General features: G+C 53.8%; 1 protein-coding gene across 2 annotated transcripts; it reads left to right on the top strand.

Annotated features, from left to right (window-relative positions):
* The first annotated feature begins 5,218 nt into the window (after nt 1–5,218).
* On the top strand, nt 5,219–21,446 carry RGL2 (ral guanine nucleotide dissociation stimulator like 2). 2 transcript variants are annotated; one of them, XM_035107419.3, is made up of 18 exons: nt 5,219–5,388; nt 5,758–5,905; nt 7,277–7,375; nt 7,789–8,024; nt 8,554–8,613; nt 10,241–10,526; nt 10,846–11,061; nt 11,574–11,677; nt 12,111–12,195; nt 13,756–13,833; nt 13,958–14,032; nt 14,647–14,679; nt 14,793–14,914; nt 15,805–15,897; nt 16,298–16,427; nt 16,880–17,125; nt 17,985–18,099; nt 18,689–21,446. In XM_035107419.3, exons 2-18 carry the CDS (start codon nt 5,789–5,791, stop codon nt 18,892–18,894), a joined length of 2,301 nt encoding a protein of 766 aa, XP_034963310.2. In that variant the 5' UTR covers nt 5,219–5,388; nt 5,758–5,788; the 3' UTR covers nt 18,895–21,446. The 2 variants fall into 2 exon arrangements, with proteins under 2 accessions (XP_034963310.2, XP_034963311.3); XM_035107420.3 differs by lacking the exons at nt 5,219–5,388; nt 5,758–5,905 and adding an exon at nt 6,640–6,954.
* The last annotated feature ends 1,733 nt before the right edge of the window (nt 21,447–23,179 follow it).

Genomic DNA, 23,179 nt, shown 5'->3' with positions numbered 1-23,179 from the left:
TTGTGAAAAACAAAGATTATGCTGAAAAGTGAAAAACATGAATTGCAAAAACAACAACAACTAGAGTTTACAGAACAAAACCAACTTCAGGTATGAGATCAGCACGTTGAAATTAGCTTAGAACAACTGCAGGTGTCAATGCAACAAAAATTTTGTTCCCCAGTGTTATGATGACATTGGGTTGCAACTATTACTGTGATCCTTTGACTGGTGAATAGGAATGACAAGCGCAATTTGGAAGTGTATGCAGGGGATTCAGGGTGGGGGGGGGCTGTCTCTTCCTCTGGCCATTGCAGCCCCCAGGAAGCCTTGGAAGAAAGGCAGGAGACCCTCAGCAGAGAGCAGCCAAGTTTGGTTCTTCTCCTCAATGGCTTCTTCTTCTGAGAGCTCCCTCTTTTTCTCATGGGCTGGACTGGGAGGACCCCAGTTCAACCAGTTCCCCAGAGTCCCCCCACTGGGCTGCAGTGGCCCCCGAGACCTGCAGGGATCTGGAGTGGGAGCGACTTCTCCTGTTGAACTACTGCCTGAGGGAGAGGAACAGACGTCTTGGCCTGTTAGGGTGGCAAGCGAGGGCCGTCCAGAAAGGGCTCCTGGGACCCCAAGGGGCCAGAAGGGGAGTCTCCAGTCTGGGAAGAGCTCCCTTTCCCCATGGCCTGCAGGTGGAGCCCTTTTCCTAGTGCACTGACTCTTGGGGTGACGAAAAAAGCTGGTCTGGGGGTCAAACTCTCCTGAGGGAAACCTCCACCTCTGAGGAGATAAAGCGCTTCTTATTATCATTCTCCTTCTTGGGCCAACATGGCGAGGAGAGAGGCTGCCCTGCGGAGGCCAAGACATCATGGCAGGAAGGTGGCTGAGGGAGTGAGCGCTGGCACCCGAAGGTGCCGCCCTCCTTCAGCCGGGAGGAGAGACCCCAAGAGTGTGGGACCCCTGAGGCCCACAGGGGAGCCATGGCGTCTCAGGGAGAGGCTGGGGCCTCCGGAAGAAACAACATGGCGTTCCTGCCTTTTTCGGAAAAGGGCGGGAAACGCCATCTCCTGGCCCTGTCACCTCCTGGGCTCGTCCTGGGCCTGCCTGGCCATGGGGGAGGGGGGAATCCAGCTGCCCCCAAACAATGGGGCGGGGACATGAAGAGAAGGAAGGATAAATGAAGAAGCTGGGAGGGGGAGCAGCCAAGAGGGAAATTCAGGGGGGAAACTCCCTCAAGAAACAGGGTGAAGGAGAGGACGAGGACAAGGGAAAGTCCTCACAAAACTGGCCCTCCAGCAAGCATTTCTCTGTCTGCATCTTTTCCCTCTGGAAATGACTTTGCAAGTGGAAAGCCCTGCCTTCCCCAGAAGGGGAGTCATTCCTGTCAGGAATGGCTTCCCCCTCCATCTGGCAAACATTTCCATCCTTCAAGGAATTCTTTAATTCTCATGGCTCGTCTCGGCATCTCAGCATATTCTTCCGTCATCTTCATAAGCCTTCTTTCTTTCTTTCGTTAGGGCAAGGGCTCCTTCCCATTTTTGCACGAGAACAGAAGCCCAAAGCATTGCAGGCGGCCAAGATGGCTCTCTGCCTTTCTCCCCCTTTTCCTTCCCCAAAACCCCTCGCCCTCCCCTGGAGCAGTTACCCTGCAACCTCCCACAACCCCTGTCTCTGGTTGCACCTGGGGCAAGAAGTCTTGCTGAGGACCTTCAATGGCCTCTTCATGGGTCTCTGTCGTTCACTCAATAGCCCTAGTTCGGCCAGGCTACTGTTATGAAAAATGTACCCCAAAATGCGTTGCCTTTTAAGAAGGACAGACGTGGGTCGGAAGCTCCAAAATTTGCACTAAGTTCAGCTCCGCCGGGAAAATGACAGAGACCACGCGATGCTGTCAGGAAAAACAAACTGATCCCTTTATTGCAGAATGCAAAGCTACAGCTGTAGGGTCCCTGCCTCTGGAAAGAAGGAAGGAACCCCGGGAAATGGTAAAGTCCCCTTATATACCCTCCTGTCCCTGCATGGAAATCTCTGGACTGGGAGGGAGGGGGAGACAAGGGCGACGGGTGGGGGATCGGATTAGCTGGGTGCGGAGATGACTTTTCCTTTCAGATGGAGAGATGTCAATCGCTCTTCTCCTGTCGCTGATGGTGCTCCCTGTTGTTTGGCAGGAAGGGCAATCAGTCGAGATGGGTGCAGAGGTGGGGCAGTTCCTGGCGATTTCCGTGGGGTGGAAGTCCGCCCGGCAGGTGTTTTCCTCCAGGCCATGGAAGGGTGGGCTACGTTGAGGATGGCAATTTATTTGAATAAAGTTGTTCCAGCTAATCCCTCTATTGTCCGTGTGTCCGTGGTAGTAGGGCAAGGTTCAGGTGGGTTGGGATCATACAGGGTTCATACAGAAAATATACCTGGAAAACATACCTAATACAGGGATTTCTAATTAAAAGGTAGCAATACAGTTCTAAGATATAAAACAGCAATTCCAATACAGAGAGAAACTAGCAATTCTAATACAGAGGCAGCGGATAGAGATTTCATGGTAAGAGAACATATAATAGGCTGTATTATTAACTTGAGTAGAAAAGTGTCACTTTGGATTTGGGCGGTTCCCCCCCCTTCTTCTGGAACACTGTTTTGTTCTGGGCGGAGGGGAGGTGGAGAGGGGAAATGTGTGAGTTTATGCTAACTGTTGTGCATATGCAGATCCTTAAGCCTTCCTTCAGGCAGGGTCGTGTCCTAGCGGGAGGGGTGGGGAGACAGGGAAGATGGCATTGAACAGGATTCTGGGTATTGCAGCTGTCAAATTCTGTCACCCCTCTCTGTTCATTAATAATGGTGTCCTGCAACCCCCCCCCCAATATGATTTTATAACACTACCCACGAATCCCTTTGCACCTTATACTTCCCCCTCCATACCACAAATAATCCCAATCCTAGCATTTCTTAATTTCACGTTTCCTCCAACCTTGGAAGGCCTCCCATCTCCTCCTCCGTGGATTTATCCGATCCTCTTTTAAAGCCATCCCTGCCTCCTGCTCCAGCGAATTCCGCAAGTTAGCTATGAGCCGCGTGAAGAAGCAGAATGATGCCAGCAGGAACTGTACCAGTGGGACTCCTGCCTGTCATGAAGCTCTCAGCCAGCAGGGCATCTTGGCCATCCCTCTTAATATGGGCCAGAGCTTCTCAAACTTTTCCTGTTGGCAGCAGACTTTTTGGACGTGCATCATTTTGCAACACAGTAATTGAGTTTTACTAGCAAACCAGGATAAGCGGGGGGGGGGGGTAGCATTCACACAACACACCTACACACTGCTGCCAACACACAGTTTGGAAAGCTGCGCTTTGGTACTGGGATCGAAGGTGTTAAATGAGCAAGGGAGGGGAGGGAGAGGCTGAAGGAAGCCCCTCACTGCATGGGTGACGCAACCCCTTCCTGGAGACAGGAAACTGGGTTTCCAGACCCCTATTGTGCTCCTTCCTGCACTGGGGGAGAGGGAAGGAGTCCTGGGGGAGAGGGAGAGGCCAAATTCTGATATGGGGCAAAGGGGAAATGCGGATGCAGAACACAACAGAATCTTTCTCTCGGATTGGATTCCCAGGGGAATATATTTTCAAAGCTGCAATGGAGACTGGATTTCTCCTGTGTCCTCACAACCAGAATCCTTGGCTTCATTTCCCTTTTAATCTTCCATTTGTAGATTTGCAAAGGGGTCCCCCAAGGCTCATCTAGTCCAACCCCGTCTTGGTAGGCCATTTCTACATTGTTAAGAGAAAAGGGCCGCCAGGCTGGTGTTCTCCAGAAGTGGTGTGTGTACTACAAGTCCCATCAGCCCTGGGCAGCCAGCGGGCATACTGTTCCGCAACCATTGGAGGGCACCAGGTTGGCAAATGCTGGATCTGCACATTACTGGGGTCTGCATGGGCCACTGGCCACATGAGGCTTCTTTTTTACTTTGCCCGGAAGATGCAGGAGCAAGGCCTTTGCCTGTGTAGAACCATAGAAGTGTAGAGTTTTGTAGGGGCCCTGCTGCGGGTTCATTGGGTCCAACCGCCTGCAATGCCAGAAATCTTCCTTTGCCCAACACGGAGCTCGAACCCGCGACCCTGAGATTAAGAGTCCCATGCACTACATGCCATTGCATGTAGAGATCTGTTCTGGTTGCTGATTTGCTACTGGGCCGAGCTCACAGAAACATAGAACGGATCCTGGGGGTCATCTAGTCCAACCCCATGCTGAGAGCTGGATTCCAGTTTACCAGTGAGATCTGCTTGACCCCAATGCACCCGCTTTGCAACTTTGATCGGCGGAATTGGCAGTGCTGCAGGTGTCACATCATGCCATTTCTGCATCTGTAAGAAAATGGAGCTTTGGAACTCCCTGCCTATTGACACCCAGGCAGGCTCCTTCACTGGTACAGCTTTTGGCACCTGCTGGAAACATAATTGCTTGGCCAAGATGCGTAGGATGTTGACATATTCCATGTTTAAAATAGCTCCTAACAGCGTTCATCATTGTATTTCTTTCATAAACAACTTGGAGGGTTGTGGATTTTCTAAAGGTCAAGCGGTCTACAGTATACATTTTAGGAAATGAAATAGTTTTGACTCCTGCGTGGCAGGGGGTTGGACTAGATGACCCTTGGGGATACCCTTCCAACTCTACAATTCCAGGACTCTGAATACCACATATTCAGTTCAAGGGATGTGCCCACACCATTTGTGGAGTCACACACGCAGGTGGCAGTCTCAGCCTGTTTCAGCAATTTGCACACCTCTCCAGCTTCCCTGCACGAGCCGGTTCCACGTTTTCCACCTGCCCTCTCCTGTAAAGTCAGAGGACCAATACCTCCCTCCCTCCCTCTCTCAATACTGGGGCTCCACACTCGGAAACTAGTTCTGCAATTTGTCATAACTCACATCAGCCCAATCCTCCTTGCACTCCATCCCAGGCTTTCGCTGGAGCTGACCTCGCCTGCATCGACTTCCCCCCTGGGCTTTGCATCTGCCACCCTCAGTCCGTGAAGGCCGGTTCCAGGTTTTCCTTCTACTTCCTGACTCCGATTCCAGATCTTCCTTAGCCATTCCTGGACAAACTCCAGTTCCGTGGTTTGGGGCTGCTCAGGGCTTCCTCTACTCTGGCTCTGCCAGCCTTTCCCGCTCCCTTCCCGAAGTATAATCCAGTCCCGGGGTTTCCTCTGCCGGCCTCTCTCTCCCCAGTCTTCTGGCTCCGCTCCCAGAGAGTCCGGCTCCGGTTTCCCCTTCCTTCACTTTGTCTCTGGCTCCGCTCCCAGCTCGCTCCGCTTCCGGACTTTCCATCCTGCCCCCTCCCTTATTAGGCGCCTGCCTGGGTGAAAGCAACGGGACACTCCTGGGTCCCTGCCCTGCAGCCCAGCACCCCATGGGGTCCTGTCCTCCAGCACCCAGGTGAGACCCAGCAGGGAGAGGGCTGGCACCCACGGGAGGATCTGTTCCTCCAGGGTGGAGCAGAGTTGGAGGGAGGGAGGGAGGGTCCCCAAGGGTCATCCAGTCCAACCCCCTGCAACGCAAGGGGCAGAGTTTTCGGAAGGAAGGAGGCAAGAGTTTCTAGCAAGCGGTTTAGGGTGTTTTTTTAAAGTTTTGGGGTGGAATTCTTGCCCGTGGGACCCTCGTCGCAAGTACCCTTAAGAGGAAGCAGGTTTGCAGTTAGGGTTTGGGGTGAAAACGAGCCAGGGGACGGGCAATAGGGTGGGAGACACTCCCCCCCAAAAAAAACCATGGGGAAAAACACCCCCTCCCCTGCTTCTCTCCCCTCAGCTGCCCTCGGGCGTGAGGGGAGGGGGTCCGGATGTTCCCCCGCTCTTTTCGCCACCTGCTGGACGGGGCAGGGGACGCCGGTGTGACCCTCAGCGCTTTCCGGAGCAGGACCCCCGAGTCGGAGCGCGGACCCCCAACTCCTGAGCAGGTCAGTAGAAGCAGGTGTTTGTTGGGGTGGGGGCGGGGTGGGGGACGCATGCAGGAGTTGTTCTCCGTGTGAATGCTTGGCAGGTGCTGGGTTCAAGAGTTCCCTCGTCCGTGCCCACGAGCCATAGAAGGGACCCCCCCAGGGAGCATTGCCCCGGGTCATCTAGTCCAACCCCCACCGGCTACTTCCAGAGGTGACCCCCCCCATTTGCAGACAGGTGTCCCGCCTCATTGTGCGGCTGCGTCCCAGGAGCTGGTCCGCTGGTGGGTCGTGATCCCGCTGCCCTCCTCCTCCTCCGCCTGCCTGCACTGCAGGGTTGGCGCAGTGAGTCTGTTTGCATATATTTTAATGTATTTTTGTATTTGTTGGAAGCCGCCCAGAGTGGCGGGGAAACCCAGCCAGATGGGCAGAGTATAAATAATAATAATTATTATTATTCCCTGGCAGACCCACGGTGTGCAGGCTGGGACAGGTGTGTGTGTGTGTGTGTGTGGGAGGCGAACACCTTTGATCCAGGCTGGGCACGCCTTCCCAGCTGGCAGCTGCACCTGTTGGACTCCGGCCTGCCTCTGTGTGCATGTGTAATAGTGGGGCTTCCAGGCAAAGGGCCTGTTGTTGTTGGGGGGGTTGGCTGAGAGAGACACAGAGAGAGCGAAGTGGAATCTGGTTTGGCCTGTTTTTGGGGAAGTCCTCTGTAGGGCGGGGAAGGGGCCGGGCCCAATCCTGCGAAGCGGAAGGAGGAGAGGAATCTACACCGAAAGGGAGGCAGAAGACAAACACACACGAGGCCTGGTGGGGGGCCAGGATTTCAGCCTGGGCCCCCCCATCCCAACCCTCTTTCTGTCTCAGCTGCTGCCCATCTTCTGTGGCAAATAGGAGCCCCCTCGCCACTGGGGGCAGGAGGGGGTGCAAAGGGGGACCCTGCAGGGGGGTGATCTGCCACCCCCATGAAGGTCTTCCTCCGCCTGGGGGGCTGCCTGGAGCCGGGAGGGGGCTCCGCAGAGGGGGCGGTCCTCACCCGCACCCGTTGGTACTGCCTGCCTGTGAAGGTAACGCTCAGAGGGTTTAATGGTGTGTGTGTGTGTGTGTGTGTGTGTGTGTGTGTGTGTGTGTGTGTGTCAGAAGCCAAGGTGGTGCAGTGGTTTGAGGACTTGGGTTCAAATCATCGCAGGGTGGTGACCTCGAGGCCAGTCCCTGCCCGTCTCCCAGCCTGGCCTACCTCTCAGGGTTGTTGAGGGGGCGGCTTGAGGGACAGAAATGCAATAGATCCATAAATGAATAGATATAAATGAAGGAGCACTCTTGTGGCAGCTTGGGGGTGGGGAGGAATTGCACACGGGCTAAAATGTCTTTTTCCTCCCCCCACCGCAGCCCCCAGTGACCTTGTGGGAGGAGAAGGAGGAGGGTGCCATCTACACCGTCAGCTCTCGGCTGCCAGGGGGTGCCAACAGAGCCAGCCTGGTCTCTGGGGTAAGTCGTGCCCCATGCCTGGGGGGTGGGGGTGGATATTGCCAAAGGAAGAGAAGCATTAAAAGGCGTATCACTTACATTGCTGCGTTTCGTGGCAAGGGCGAAACGTCACCTGTTGAATTTCTGCCTGTTGTGCAACAGTTAGAGGCCCTGGTGGTGCGCAAGGAAAGTGAGGGAATGACATGCCCTGCCCTCCACAGGACGAGGAGGAGGCTGCCTCCGTTTACAGAAAATTGAAAAGTTGGGAGGGGTCCCCAGAGGTCATCCAGCTCAACCCCCCGGCTGTGCAGGGAGCCACTGCTAAGAAATCCACAACATATCAACCTCTGCTTCCAAACTGAGCCTCCTTCCTTGTCATTGGAGCCCATCCCTTTCTCTTTTTTGTTGTGTTGTTCCCCCCCCCCCCCCGGCAGGGCGAGGACCCGCCAAGCACCTCGGGTCACCTGGGGGCTGCTGATTCCACGGCGCTGGGGGTGTTGGGGTCCCCAGCCGGCCGCTCTCGGGTGCTGAAGGCTGGATTGCTGCCCCGCCTGGTGAGGCACCTTCTGGAAGCCCCTTCGCTCGGAGACACCTGCTACGTGCCGGCCTTCCTGGCCACCTACCGGACTTTTGCCACGCCCGGCTTGGTCCTGGGGCTCCTGCTCGAGAGGTTTGCAATGGAGGGGAGATTGTCGGGGGGGGGGCATAGCTGCCAAGTTTTCCCCTTTCTCCCGAGGAAGCCTATTCAGCATAAGGGAAAATCCCTTAAAAAATGGGATAACTTGGCAGCTATCGGGGGGGGGGGAGGGAACGTTGGCAGTTCTGTTTGTTTGGTCAGCAAGCGGAAATCCAGCAGGCGCAGCTTGTGAGGCCAGACAAGGGCCAGGGAGACCCCGGCTCAAATCCTGCCCCACACTCCACATTGACTCGAGCGGCTTTGTCTCATGGCCTGGCCTACCTTGCAGGGCCACTGCAGTGATAGCTCAGGAGGGAGGAGAGCGTTCAAAGGCGTATCATTAACGCTGCTGAGTTTTCATGGTAAGAACAGAATGTCACCTGTTGGATTTCTGCCTGCTGGGCAGCTGTCTGAGGCTGTGGAGCCGCACCAGGAGAGGAGGCGGGTCGCTGGCAGGGCGAGAGAGTAGAAGGATTACTAAATTCATTGAGTCCCTTGGTTTTTCTCACCCCTCCCCCCCCAGGCTGCAGGCAGTTGTGGGTTCAAGTTCAGACGCTACCCCGGAAACAGCAGACCTTCAGCGGTGAGTGGGCGCCTGCTTCCTTTTCCCTGCTCCCCTGAGTAGTTAATAACAGCCCCCCCCCCAAAAAAATATCCCTCTCCACAGCCTAAATCCATTTTTCAAGCTAATTCCTAAGCAGCTTCTGGGCTCTACGCTTGCCCTGGACTCTCTCCTCTCTCCACCAGAAGGATGGCTGCCTGCCTGTGTTTATGGTATGATTATGAACTAGGTAAGGTCATTGAATCATAGCATTGGAAGGGAACCTGGCGGTCATCTAGCCCAACCCCTTGCTGTGCAGGAATCTCAGAGGTCACTGTACTCGGCACGTGCTCAGAGGCACAGTGGTCGTCGCAAGCCTTTGGGTTCTGGGTTTGAGCTCCTTCTCCAGCCTTGTTTCTTAACAGCCTTACATTAGTGCAATGTAGAAACATATAAGTGTAGAGTTGGAAGGGACCCCCTGTGGTCATCTAGACCTGCCCCTGCCAGACAGGAATCTCAGCCAGGAGAGGTGGCCCTGCAACGTTCAGGGAAGGAGACGCCACCACCTCCGGCTTTCGCATGTCTACTCAGGAGTAAATCCCACTTGTTTACGCCTTCGTGAAAATATTTGTACAGCGATACGTCTTTTTTAATGATAGGTCGGTATATACATATTTTTAATAAGTAAATAAAAAAACCAGACATCAGTTTACCGTTGAGGAAGGATTTATATCTATTCTATTCTTATTATTATTAGGATTTATATTATCATCCATCAAAAGCTTTCAGGGCAATTCACTAGATAAAAATACAATATTAAAACACAAATAAATAGTTGAAGCAAAAAAAAAGGCCAAACGAACACAAAAATAGCCAGCCAGCCACCCCCTTCCAGGCCTGGGAGGTTGTCCTCCTGGGCTGTCCCCTTTTGGAGACAGGACACTAGGTCAGGAGAGGGTCAAGCAGGGCTGCTCCTTTGAGCCTTCAGTGAGAAGCGGGTGCGGGAGACGACACCCTCCCTTAAATGCTCTGGAGAGATGAGGTGGTGAGGCCAGGGCACGTGGGCTTGGCTCCCTCGCACGAATGAGTCACCAGAGACTCCCTGATCTGGGAGGCTGCACCTGCTGCTGTCTGGGGTAGGGTGTCTCTGAGGCAGGTGCAGAATAGGGCAACTGGAAAGGTCATAGAGCAGGGGTAGGCAACCTGAGGCCCGTGGGCCGGATGTGGCCCAATCGCCTTCTCAATCCGGCCTGTGGACGGTCTGGGAATCAGCATGATTTTACACAAGTAGAATGTGTGCTTTTATTTAAAATGCATCTCTGGGTTATTTGTGGGGCATAGGAATTCGTTATTTTTTCTTCTTCAAAATATAGTCTTGCCCCCCACATGGTCTGAGGGACGGTTGACCGGCCCCCTGTCATAGAGCAATAGAAGGGAAGAGTCCCACCCCCCTGTAATGCAGGAATCTTTCGCCCAGCATGGGAAGTCACAACCCTGAGAGCTATTCTATGATTCTATGACCAGTTGTTGGAAACCACAGAAAGGGAGAGGGCTCTTGGGTTCGAATCCCACTGGCCAGTCCTCTCTGTTTGGCTGCTGTGCAGAGGTGGGGGGGGGCTTCCTGGGGTTCCAGCAGCCACAGACTCCCCCCACTTTCCCCTCCTCACAGGGCCCTGGGGTCTCTGCTGTGCTCCTGGCTGGACGGTTACCCGGAGGACTTTGTGGGCTTGGACGCTGGCCTGAAGGAGCAGCTGGGAGCCTGGCTACGCTGGGCCCTGGGTAGAGGATCGGACCCTGAGAAGATCCTCCTGTCGGCCGGCCAAGAGGGAGCCCCCAAGGGCCAGGAGGACCCCTGGGAGGACAAGGGCATCACAGACGAAGGGCCCCCCGACCCCCACTACATCCTGGGGCTCCAGGCGGAAGACGTGGCCGCTCATCTCACTGCGCAGGATGCCGTGAGTGTGACCTGGGGGGATCCTGCAGGGGTTCTGGATGAGCTCCACAACCCTCTTTCTCCCCTCTGTCACGGCTCACCCTCCACCTCTACAGGCATGAGGACTAGAGACTTGGGAGGTTTTGCTTTCTGTCAATGAAAGCTCTTCTTCCTGGTCAGAGAATCCCTTGCCATTCACCCAGCCTGCATTTGAGGGGCACAGTTTTCAGGTCCCTTTTAAGCCAGCCTGCCAGTGATTGGGAGCTTTTTTAAGGGGGTGGGTCTCTCCTCTCTCCCTCCCCTCCTTCAGCTTCTTCTCCCCTGCCCCCCCTGCCCCCCAGGAGCTCTTCCTGCGCCTGGTGCCCCACGAGTGCCAGGGCCAGCTGTGGTCGCAGCGTGACAAGAGGGGCCGCGAGGGGGCCTGCCCCTCCGTCCGCGCCACTGTGGCCCAGTTCAACCGCGTGGCCAACGCTGTCGTCTCCTCCTGCCTGGGCGACACGGAGCTGCGGGCGGCGCAGAGGGCACGGCTGCTGGAGAAGTGGATCCGCGTGGCAGAGGTGGGTCCGCCTCGCAGGGAGGGTGTCGTGGATGTTCCTTCTGTTCCTTTCCGGCTTCGTGCTGGCTTAAGCGTTGTGCACCATAAGCCGCTTTGAGTAGGCTTAGATCATAGCAGGATGATGGAATTCATAGAACCACCAAATGGTTAAGGTTGGAAGGGGCCACCCGAGGGTCATCCAGCCCAACCCTCTGCAGTGCAGGAATCTTTTGCCCAACGCGGGACTCGAACCCATGACCCTGAGATTGAGAGTCTTCTGCTCTACCGGCTGAGCAATCCTGAATGCAATTATGGAGTTGGCATGGGTATATTAACAATAAACAAACAACAACAAATTTCCTGGGTCCATGGAGCAGTCTTTGCCAACTGGGTAGCTGTTTTATCTATTTATTTGGAATGTTTATAAGCTGCATTTGTTGTTGTTGTTTAGATTTAAACACGTAGCCTTTGCATAAAAACCTCCCAGGAAGGAGGTTTCCAGACCCTTTTCTTATTTTCTCTTTCCCGTCCCAGGAGTGTTTTCTCCTCCGCAACTTCTCCTCTCTCTATGCCGTCGTCTCTGCACTGAAGTCCACCCCTTTGCATCGCCTCAAGAGAACCTGGGAGGAGACATCCAGGTGGGCCCCCATTCCTCTGCTTCAGAGCTCCTTCCCCTCGCAGAACCATGCCCCCTCCCCCAAATCTCTGAGACCTTTCTCAGAGACACCCTGAGCTTCTTCCCGGCAGCAATAAAAACCAGGCTGTCATCTGCCCTGGCCATTCCCCTCTTCTTGCTCAGGTCCTTAGGTCCTCCCCCCAAAGTACTTCTCTTCCCTGCCAGGCACCCTCCCTTGCCTCTGGAATTGTAGGGTTGGGTGAGACACCTATGGGTCATCTAGTCCAACCCCAGAAACACAGTTAACCAATGCAGTGGAGGTGTCTAGGGAGGTCCCTACAAACACACAAGCCTGATCCCTCTTAGGCAGGGCGCAGCCCATTAAACTCCTGGGGTGCGGTTGGAGTTTTAGACTGCTCTACTCAGCTTCTCTCCCCTCCCTTCATCATCTCCAGGGACTCCCTCCGCTGCTATGAGGAGCTGAGTGCCGTCTGCTCAGAGGAGGACAACTACAGCCAGAGCCGGAGGCTCCTCTTCCAGGTGTTTATTCCACGTTCTCCGCAGAAGACAGAATCGGGAACCAAAATGACCGTAACAGATTGGAGAACTGGGCCCAGGCTAAGAAAAATGAATTTCAACAGGGACGAATGTCAAGTTCTGCACTTAGGCAGGAAGAACCAGATGCACAAATACAGGAAGGGGGACACCTGGCAGCACAAGTGAAAAGGATCTAGGGGTCTTAGTGGATCACAAACTTAACAGTGTGATGGCAGCAGCTCTTCTAGGCTGCATCAAGTCTAGTGTCCAGATCAAGGGAAGTCATAGTCCCACTCTATCCTGCCTTAGTCAGACCACACCGGGAATACAGCATCCAATTCTGGGCACCACAATTTAAGGAAAGGATATTGACAAGCTGGAAGGTGTTCAGAGGAGGGCGACCAAGATGATCAAGTGGTCTGGAAACTAAGCCTTATGAGGAATGGTCGAAGGAGTTGCGTATGTTTAGCCTGGTAAAGAGAAGACTTGAGGGGAAACTTCAAATATCTGAAGGGCTGTCACATGGAAGAGGGAGCATGCTTGTTTTCTCCTGCTCCGGAGGGTAGGACTCGAACCCACGGCTTAAGGTTACAAGAAAGGAGATTCTGACTAAGCATCAGGAATAACTTTCTGACAGGAAGAGCTGTTAGGCAGGGGAACAGACTCCCATGAGAGGTGGGGGGCTCTCCTTCCTTGGAGGTTTTTAAGCAGAGCTTGGGTGGCCATCTGTCATGGATGCTTTAGCTGAGATTCCCCGCAATGCAGGGGATTGGACTAGATGACCCTTGGGTCCCTTCCAGCTCTAAGATTCTATTATTCTCTCCAAGGTCTCATTCTGCCACTCTAACCACTCCACTACCCTGGCTCTTGATGTCTAGAAAGTGGTGGACTTCTAAACACACACACACACACACACACACACACACACACACACAGGCTTTCCCCTGACATAAAAATGTCCAGAGTTTTGACTTTTGTGAATTCCAGTTCCTAATCTGTTGCATCCTGTCCTGAGGCAATCCCTTGCATCTCTCAGCCAACCTTCTCACCTGGCTTGTTTATTTTTGCACCATCAATGCTTACAACCCTCACTTTCTGGGCACAAACCCTTCCAAGGCAGCTCACAAGCGGAAACAGAACACAGAAAACGGCCCGTGAAAACAAACATTGAAGTTCAGATGCTGAAGCAAAAGAGGATGGGGTGTGCCGTGTTCCGCTGCATATCTCCGAAATCTGGGACGTGGCCTGAGACTCATGGCTTTGTAGGGTCGGAAGGGACCCCCAGGGGTCATCAAGCCCAACCCGCCCGCAATGCAGGAATTGCAGCAAAATATTCCCTGGCAGAGGGCCATCCAACCTCTGCTTGAAAACCTCCAGTGGGGGAGAGATGTTCACCTTTCGGGGGAGTCTCCTACTGAACACGTTTTTGAATGCAATTTGAACCGATTTGCACATTTCGCCAAGGAATTTATCCTAAAATAATGCAGTTCTGAATGCAATGTTCACTGATAGGTTCCTTTTTTAAAAGCCCACCCCTCTCCTCTCCTCTCCTGTTCCCCACAGGATGGCTACCCTCGAGGGGCTGGGGCGGACCCGATCCAGCGCAGGCAGCAGCGGAGATCTTCGGAGCATCGCCCCACGGTACCCAAACTTCAAGAGGAGGGGGAGGCTAGGGCTTGAGGGGTGGGCTGCAGACGGAGCCAGGGATGAAGGGGTCCTCTTCCCTGTCTCTGATCTCCTTCCTCTCTCACTCTCTTCCCCGCAGGGCGTGGTTCCCTACCTGGGCACTTTCCTCAAGGACTTGGTGATGCTGGATGCAGCGACACGGAACAGGCTACAGGTAAGGGGGAGGACAGGGTGGCAGGCGGGAGATGCCAACCACGAGCAGGCCGTTCGGCAGGGGAACAGACCCGTAGAACTATAGAATTTTGGGTTTTGAAGGGACCCCCGAGGGTCATCCAGCCCAGCCCCCTGCAATGCAGCAATCTTAACTCTTTCGGAAAGGGCTAGGCTCTCCTAACCTCGGAGGTTTCTCAGCAGACATTGGATAGCCATCTGTCAGGGAGGCTGAAGTGACCCAGCTGCCTCCAAATGCAGAGGTGGATTGGCAGGATGTGAGGATTGACAGAGCAGCAACTCGCACAGAGAGACAACCAGGGAGTCCCTTCCCTGGGAGAGAACTTTGGGGCGGGAATCCCAGCAGCCATGAATGAATGAAGGAATGAATGAGCCAATTAGCCAATTTCATTGGGGCAAATGAGGAGGTCTTAGGCTGCACTCCAGAAACAAGCGCAATTTAGGAATTACTTCTGCGGAAAGCAGGAGGCAAGCGACTTTTGCTGGCCCTGGTGGGGCTGGAGCTGTCTCCTGGGATGTCATTTGCGCTCATTTCTGGAATAATTACGGGTTCCTTCCCTCTCTACGATTCTACCGTATGACTCTGTCTCTTTGCAGAACGGGTACATCAACTTCGAGAAGCACCGCAAGGTACGTGCCGTATTGGAAGAGGGGAGGAGCATGCAATGGGCACCCTCTTAAAAATGGGGGGCACCTTCTATTATAAATGCCCATTTTTCTTTGTGTCTCCCCCCCCCCAATAGGAATTCGAGATCCTCACCCAGCTGCGACTGCTGCAGGCCAACTGCCGCAACTACGCCCTGAGCCCCGACCGGCACCTCCAGCGATGGCTGCAGCACCTGCCCCGACTCAGCGAGGCCCAGAGGTGGGTCTGAGGATCCCAACCGAAACCCAGCCCCCTCTTTGGCCCTAGAATCCTAAAACGGTTGGAAGGGGGTTCCTGGAGGTCACACGGCCCACCCACCCCCGATATGCTGGCCCCTCGGTTTGTGCAAATGTTTAGCTGGAATTTGTGGAGAGGGGACCCCCCCCCAGATAGCATGCAGACTGACCCCACAAAAGCCCATGACCATATGAGCATCACCAAAGTTTGTATACTGCTCTTTATCTGTAAACTTCACATTGCGGTGAAATAAGTTTTTGGATAGCGCAGGCAGTGGAACGGTCTCCCTCGAGAGGCGGTGGGCTCTCCTTGGAGGTTGGGATGCTCCTCTGTTGTGGATGCATTAGCTGAGATTCCTGCAAGGGGGTTGGACTAGATGACCCTTGAGGTCCCTTCCGACTTGGAAGATCCTATGATTTTATGACCCTGTCCTTCAGAAGCTCCTGATGAATTTTTCACAACGGTCCATGGCATCTTGATTCTGGAGTAAAGGGGCCAAGCCTTCAAGGTGCCGCAAGACCCTGGGCGGTGGTCAACAAAAGTGTCCCATCACCTCCAAGATTTCCGCAAGGCCATCTAGCCAGACGCCCTGCAATGCAGGAATCTCAGCTATAGAATCCTTGACAGACAGCTTCAAAACCTCAAAGGAAGGTTTTCCCGGCCCCTCTCCTTCCCAGTCTGGTCCGGAGGTTTGGAGGAACCCCTGGAACAGATTTAGGGGGGTTATGGGGGGCAGGATCCATCCCTGTCCTGTAGTTTTTGCTGCAACAGACTGAAACACGGCTGCTGTTTTCTCTTCTGGGAATTAATTACTTTTTTGGGGGGAAAGTAAAATATTTAAAGCGGACATTCTCCCTCTTTCTCTCTGCCAGCTACCAGCTCTCCTGCACGATTGAGCCGCCTGTGGAAGGAGTGACCCCTGGCCGCCCCATGAAGCCCACCGTAGTGATCACCCACTGCGCAGAGTGAGAGGCGGGAAGAGCCCAGGGGAGATGGGAGGGACCCCCAAGCCCAACCCCTTTCCAAAGAAGAATCCATGACAGCTGGCCATCCGTCCTCTGCTTTAGAAACCTCCAGCAAAAGAGAACGTCCAGCACCACCTCTTCTCTCCCTCCAACCTCTAATTTTGAAGCTTTCTTTTCAAAGCACAGATAATAGAATTGTAGAGCAGGAAGGGGGGACCCCCAAGGGACATTTAGCCCAACCCCCTGCAATGCAGGAATCTCAAATGGCCACCCAACCTCTGCTTCAAGACCTCCCAGGAAGGAGAGTCCAAATCGCAGGTGTCCAGCTGGAATCTTAAAACCCACTGAAACTTCTCCTGGTCCTTTCCCAACCACCAACCGCTTCTCCTTTTCCCTCCAGCCTGGCCACCTCGATTGGGATGAGCACCCTTGTCTCCTGGGACAAGCCCAGTTCCCCGCAAGCCCCGCCAGACCTCCTTCTGCCTCCACCTGCTTCCCCCACCCCCCATGGGCAACCGCAGCAGACCCAGGTGAGTTGGGGGGCCGGGGCGATGTCTTTCCCACCTGCGATTCGTGTGAGCTTCATGCATGTCTGGCGATCTGTAGGTGGTTTGCCACAAATAATAATAGATCAGAGAATTGTTAGAGCTTAACGGGACTCCTGGTGGTCATCTAGTCCCTTCAAAAGTACCTGGGTTTGGAATGAGGCCACTTTTCCCTCCCAGCGGCTGCCTGTTGGTGCTTTTATGTTGCATTTTTTTCATGTTGTTAACTGCCCTGGGATCTGTGGAAATTTAATAAATAAATAAATGAGGTACCTATAAGAAGTAACTATGCCAAAAAGGGGCATCATTGTGAATATTAGAACTGTGGGGGGAGCAGGGGGGATATTTCTCGAAGTCCCCCCCTGCTGCCGGCCTGTGTAGGCAGCACTGAGCAGGACAAATCCCTCGCTTACCCTTGCCTCCCGTTGCCTCCCCAGCATACGAAGTGGCCCTCCGTCTCCTCGCTGGACACGGCCCCGGAGAACGCCTCTCCCACCTCCCCGGAGGGCTTAGCCCCACCCCCTGCCATAGGGGGCACCTTCGTCCGGGGCCACCGGCGCTCGGCGTCCTGTGGGTCGGCCTACCCCATGGCCCTCCCCTCGGACAGTGGACTCCCCTCAGACTGCCGCATCATCCGCGTCAGCATGGCTCTGCACAACGGCACCCTCTACAAGAGCATCTTGGTGAGCAAGGGGGCAGGAGCCCTGGGGAGGGGGCCTGGCCAGGGGGTGGGCAGGAACAGCCTTTAGCTGGTCTGGATGGCCCGGGGGAGGATGTTCCTTCCTGCCCTGCAGCTCTACGGTTCCCCAACTGGGCACCTGCCAGCTGTTTTGTGCTACGACGTGGGACCAGCTCATCTGTGGCGTGGCCTGACCCCACCCGCACCCGCTCAGTTCCTTCGATTGCAGGGGGTGGGCTGGATGACACTTGGGGGTCCCTTCCAACTAACTTGATGTGATTCTGTGATTGGCTGAAGTGGCCCATTTGCAGGGGCCATGTAACACCCGTTCTGCGCCTGTAATAAAATGGATTTTCTGGTGTGGCAGCTCCTGACTGTGGAACTCCCTGCTGAGTGACACCAAGCAGATACCATAGAATCATAGAATCGGAAGAGACCCCAGGAGTCATCTAGTCCAGCCCCCTGCAATGCCGGAATCTCAGCTAAAGCACCCCCGACAGATGGGCGCTCAAGCTTTGCTGTTATCTTACTAGTGCCTCCTAAAAACTTTTTTTATTTTAGGGAAGCCTACCCAGAAAACGTAGAATGTGGGTGTCTTTTAATCTGTTTTTAGTTTGCTTTTTGTTTCATTTAAGGTTTTACATAGCTATTTTCACACTGTTTTACCAGTAACTTCATTATTTTTCGAAACCACTTTGTTTTGTTACAATCCAGCAGCCTGTAAATTTTATGAAATAAACTCCCAGTCAGCCCCAGTCCAAAAACTCCCAAGGGGCACCCTTTGAGCGAAGGCTGGAAAACCTGTTTCTTCTCTCTTTTTTTTCTCTATCTCTCCCTGTGCTATTGCTGCCTGCCCTCTGCAGGTCACAAGCCAAGACAAGGCACCGATTGTGATTGGAAAGGCACTGGAGAAGCACAACCAGGATCGGGTCCTGGCCCCCAACTATGAACTGGTGCAGCTCCTGCCAGAAGGCCGAGGTGAGGGTTGGACTAGATGAGCTCTGGGGGTCCCTTCCAGCTCTACAATTCTGTTGCAAGCATTTACACCGCTGGTTTTAACTGCTGCCTGCGGGACTCTGCAGTGTGTCAAATTGCTTTTAAGTTACAATTAGCTTTCTGGCACTTCTCCGGCAGCTTATAAATGTTTTGTTAAAAAATATTTTTCCAATGCAGCAGCACAGAGGACGATGCTTTTTAAACATTTTCCCTGCCTCAAGGCTGCCCAATGGACTTCAAAGTCTTTATTACCCTCCCCTTGTTTGTCAGCAGATTCTAATCCTGTCATCTTCTGATGTTGACAAAGCGGCAAAAATCTTCCGGCTTTCTATTTGGGTTTTACAGAAAACGGCAGCTCAGGTTCTGCAAAGCAACAGAGGTCTGGGAAAGCAATGCTAATAGAGGAGAGTTTCTTTTAGAGACAGAAAATGAGCTGTGCCCCTAGGAATCGCTGGTTCTGGCTTTGGGCGTGCCGTTTCCTTTTCCACCAGGGAACTCCAAAGACGGGCAGTTCCTCTCCTTCTTCCACCTTGACCCCTTCTTGCCCTCTGTCTTCCTACCACCCCTGCAGAGCTGGCCTTCCCCACCACAGCGAACGTCTTCTACGCGATGAGCAGCACCTGCCTGGACTTCATGCTGCGACCCAAGCGCCCGCGGGAGAAGCCGCCCCCTCCACCGCCCCCGCCCAAGCCGACGGCGCCCAAGGGGGTGGAAATCAGCGCCACCTTCCCAAAGATCAAGGCCACCGGGCGGAAGATAGCCAGGGCCCTCTTTTGAGTTGGGCGGCAGGAGGACAGAGCGCTGCCTCGGTTTCCACTCGCTCAGGGCTGGCGGCCCATGCTGCCCTTGAGACTGTGGACATTATAGGGTTGCCAGAGGGCAAAGCGGCGTCAGAAGTGGCCAAATGTTGGCAGAGCTGCGTTGGCAGGTCCCATGGCCCGTCCTGGCTGGCGCAGAACCCTGGTTTTCCAGAGTCTTTGAGGAACTCGATGCCCTTAACTGCTTGAACCCCAGGGAAAGGGAAACCAGAGGGCAGGACCCGATCCCACGGATGCAAACGACAAGAAAAGAGATTCTCGGTAAACGTTAGGAAGAACTTCCCGTTTGATGTGGAACTGGAAGTGGCAGAGTCACCTTCATTTTTTAAGCACAGCCATACCTGCCAAGTTGCTGTCGGAGAAATAAGGGACCGGGCCAGAAGTAGCAGACGGGAAGTAGCGCTACCGCCATTTTGGAACTGGGCGGAGCATGCTCAGAAGTGACTTTTGATGCTGCTTTGCCCAGTTCCAACATGGCCGCCGCGCCAGAATAAACCGGGGGAAAACAAAAAAAATCTGTTTTTTCAGCTAGGAACAGCTGGGAAAACGGGGATTTCCCGGGGAATACGGGAGACTTGGCAGCTATGAGCACAGCTTGCCTGGCCATCTGGGATCCTTTAGCTATGGTTCCGCCATCTCAAGGGGCTGGACTAGATGACCCCTGGGGACCCCTCCTGATGCTCCGTTTCTGAGCCCATTGTCCGATTCCCAGTGTCAGCACCTTTCCTTTCCTTCATCATGCCATTTACAGCTTAGTTGGGCAGAGCACGGGGCTGGTAAGGTTTACAGGTTCGAGTCCCACCTTGGACCTCTGGGGTTGGACTGGATGATCCTCAGGTGCCTTTGAACTCTGCGATTCTAGTGAAATCCCTCCCCTCTAGCTCTGGGGAAAAGGCTGCGTTGTTGAAGACACGGATGTTGTCTCTTGCTTGGAAGAGTTTCCACCTGCTTTCTGCACTTCCTGTTGCTGTCTTACCGTGGGCGCCTTCTCTCGGTCTGGGCTCCTCCCACCCCCACCCCACCTGCCCCAAGTGCCTTAACTATCAATGGGAGGGTTGCCAAGTGGCCCTGGGGGGGGGGGGAGGGCTTGGTGGGTTGCCCTGTTGATGGCTGCTGCACAGATCCTTCCTTTTGGACCGGTGGGAAAGCGGAGCAATTGTGTGTGTGTTTCTCACAGATCCCAGATGCAAACTGCCTCCTCTGCTAACCTCAGCTGCCCCATATCTCAGGGAGGGTGCATGTCACTCTGAGGTGCACTTGGCCCCACCCGTGCATCGCTGCGCTGAGTGCAAATTAACACTAATTTTTTTAAAAGACGGCGCTATGTTGTGAGGCTGTGGGGAAGGGTTCGGCCTGACCCATGGCCAAATTTGTCCTTCCTAAAGCGAGGGGAAAACGTCACCTGTGGATCCTGATGCTGGTCGGAAGCTAACTTCAGTTAGCTGCATGGCTTTCCGCGGCCTTTTTACACGGACAGTCACTTTGCAAATTCCACTCCAGCCATCCTCAGGTTGGGATCCCCTCCTGGGGTTTTGCACTAAATTTCCCATCAACCCCAACCAATGACTTCAAGGAGGTTCCGAGTAACATCTTTCTGAACCGCCTTCTCCTCCCTCGGAGAATCATAGAATCGTAGAGTTGGAAGAGACCACAAGGGCCATCCAGTCCAACCCCCTGCCGAGCAGGAAACACTATCAAGGTTTTTAAGCCGAAGTTGGATGGCACACCTGTCATGGATACTTTTGCATGGCAGGGGGGTTAGGCTAGATGGCCCTTGGGGGTCCCTTCCAACACTTGAATTCTATGATTCATTGGAGGTTGGGTGGGCTTCTGGTCAGGTATTATTGAGCTCTGGTTCCTGAATTGCAGGGGGTTGGACTAGATGACCCTGGGTGTCACCTCCCAATGTCACAGTTCTGAGATTCCAGGACTTTTGGACCACAGTTCCCACCAGCACCCGGTGGGGAGTTGTAGTTTAAAACCCCAGAGGCGATCTCAGCTTGAGGAAGGTCGTTTCCTTAACCATCGAAAGATGGGCGTTTCCCATTTCCTCTCCTGCAGGCTGCTCATTCTCATCCTGCAGCTAACATTTTATATACTATCCTAAACAGCTTGTAAATTAGCTCTTTCGTGTACTGTTTGGTGGCAATTCCTCTCCCTCCACATCAACACATTTGAAACTCTGCAGAAGCCCCGATATATTTTTATACTATTTAAGTTTCAACACGAGAAATGTCTTCTTCATGGGAGCCTTTTAACACCTTCCTGAACGGTCTGTGGGCTGAGCTGCACCGGTTGGGCTGCTGCCTGCTCCTTGCTGCCGCTGGGGGAAGGCAGGGGCCGTCTCACAGCTGCCCACGGGCAACAAGCACTTTCTACCTGCTGCCAATAACTTTTTTTTCTCTTTCTTTGGAGGAAAAATAATAAGACACGTTTTGAATGTTAAAAACATTTGTACTGGGCTCCACCAGGGACACTGAAGCTTTCTATAAAAGATTATTATAAAAAGCAGCTTTTGTGGTATGAAAAGCTTTGTGTGGGGGAGAAGGGGGGGCTCAAGCCTAGCCTGGGGACCATAGCTGCCAAGTTATCCCTTTTTTAAAAGGGATTTCCCCTTATGCTGAATAGGCTTCCTCGCGAGAAAAGGGAAAACTTGGCAGCTATGCTGGGGACCCAGACTGAGATGGGAGTACCTCTGAGGGCGTGAAGAGCGCACTAAAACAAAATGGCAATATTTGGGCTGTCTTCGCAGTGTTCAGAGGTTCTGTTTACAACTAAGCGGTGGGGGGGGGGGCAGCCTGGCCTCCTTTTCACCTTCTCAAAAGATCCTAAGCCTCCTCTTTGGCCTTCTGGAGATGTTCCAAGGATCTCCTCTGCCAGCTTCTAGGTCCCTCTCACCTCTTCTTGCCTAAAGCAGCTACGTTGGAAACATTCCCAGGCACCTGTCCCTGGCGGGGATGTGAACTTGACGCAGGGAGCAACACAGGGCTCTTTGCCAGCCCCAGAGAAGCAGGCAGGTAGGTCAGAGCAGCTGCAACCTGGCCCTAGAGGCCCGAGGAGGGGCAGGACCTCTCCAAGCCTGGAGATGCGAGATATGATAGCCTCTTCAGATACCTGAGGAACGGCTTAGGGAGCTGGGTATGTTTAGCCTGGAGAAGAGAAGGTTAAGGGGTGATATGATAGCCATGTTCAAATATATGAAAGGATGTCATATGGAGGAGGGAGAAAGGTTGTTTTCTGCTGCTCCAGAGAAGCGGACACGGAGCAATGGATTCAAACTACAAGAAGGAAGATCCCACCTAAACATTAGGAAGAACTTCCTGACAGTAAGAGCTGTTCGGCAGTGGAATTTGCTGCCAAGGAGTGTGGTGGAGTCTCCTTCTTTGGAGGTCTTTAAGCGAAGACTTGACATCCATATTTCAAGAATGCTTTGATGGTGTTTCCTGCTTGGCAGGGGGTTGGACTGGATGGCCCTTGTGGTCTCTTCCAACTCTATGATTCTATGAGTCTATGATTCTACCTCAAGGGCTGTCACATGGAAGAGGGAGCAAGCTTGTTTTCTCCTGCTCTGGAGGGGATGACTCGAACACATGGCTTCAGGTCACAATAAAAGAGGATTCTGTCTAAACCTTCTGACAGGAAGAGCTGTTCCACTGTGGAATGTCTGCTGGGATCTCCTTCCTTGGGGGTTTTTAAGTAGAGGTTGGATGGCCATCCATCAGAGGTGCTTTAGCTGAGGTTCCTGCCTCAGCAGGCAGCTGGACTGGATGGCCCCCTGAGGTCCCACCGAACTCTACATTTCCCTCCTTTCCCTAGAGAGCGAACCAAATGTCCCTGCTCCCTAGAAAGCTCTGCCAGGGCAGCAGGAGGCGGTACACACTGAGTTGGCAAGAAACCCCATCCTTCTCGGTTTTCCTGCATCCGCTTGGCAGCTCTTGCAGAAGTTGGTGGCTGTCGGCCAAAGGAGGGTCTCATCCGGAGAATGTGCTCTGCTCCTGCCTTGGCAGGGGGCTGGACTAGATTGCCCTGGGGGTCCCTTTCAACTCTACCGTTCCGGGATCCCAGCCCAGCCACTTTTTGAAGCTTCCGCAGGCTGACCCTAGAGAGAGCTCCTCGGGAGGCAGCAGTGGGGTCGAGACGCCCTACAAATGCCAGGCCACAGGGACAGATTTTGTATGTCCCCCCCACCCTCTTGTTGCTTTGTGTTAAGGGGGGGTCTCATTTCCAGGGGCCTCCCCCTCCCC

This window comes from Zootoca vivipara, chromosome 2 (genome assembly GCF_965207765.1).
Source record: "Zootoca vivipara chromosome 2, rZooViv2.hap1.1, whole genome shotgun sequence".
Classification (NCBI taxonomy): domain Eukaryota; kingdom Metazoa; phylum Chordata; class Lepidosauria; order Squamata; family Lacertidae; genus Zootoca; species Zootoca vivipara.
Note: the sequence above shows the minus strand (reverse complement) of the source record. Positions and strands in the feature narration are given on the sequence as shown.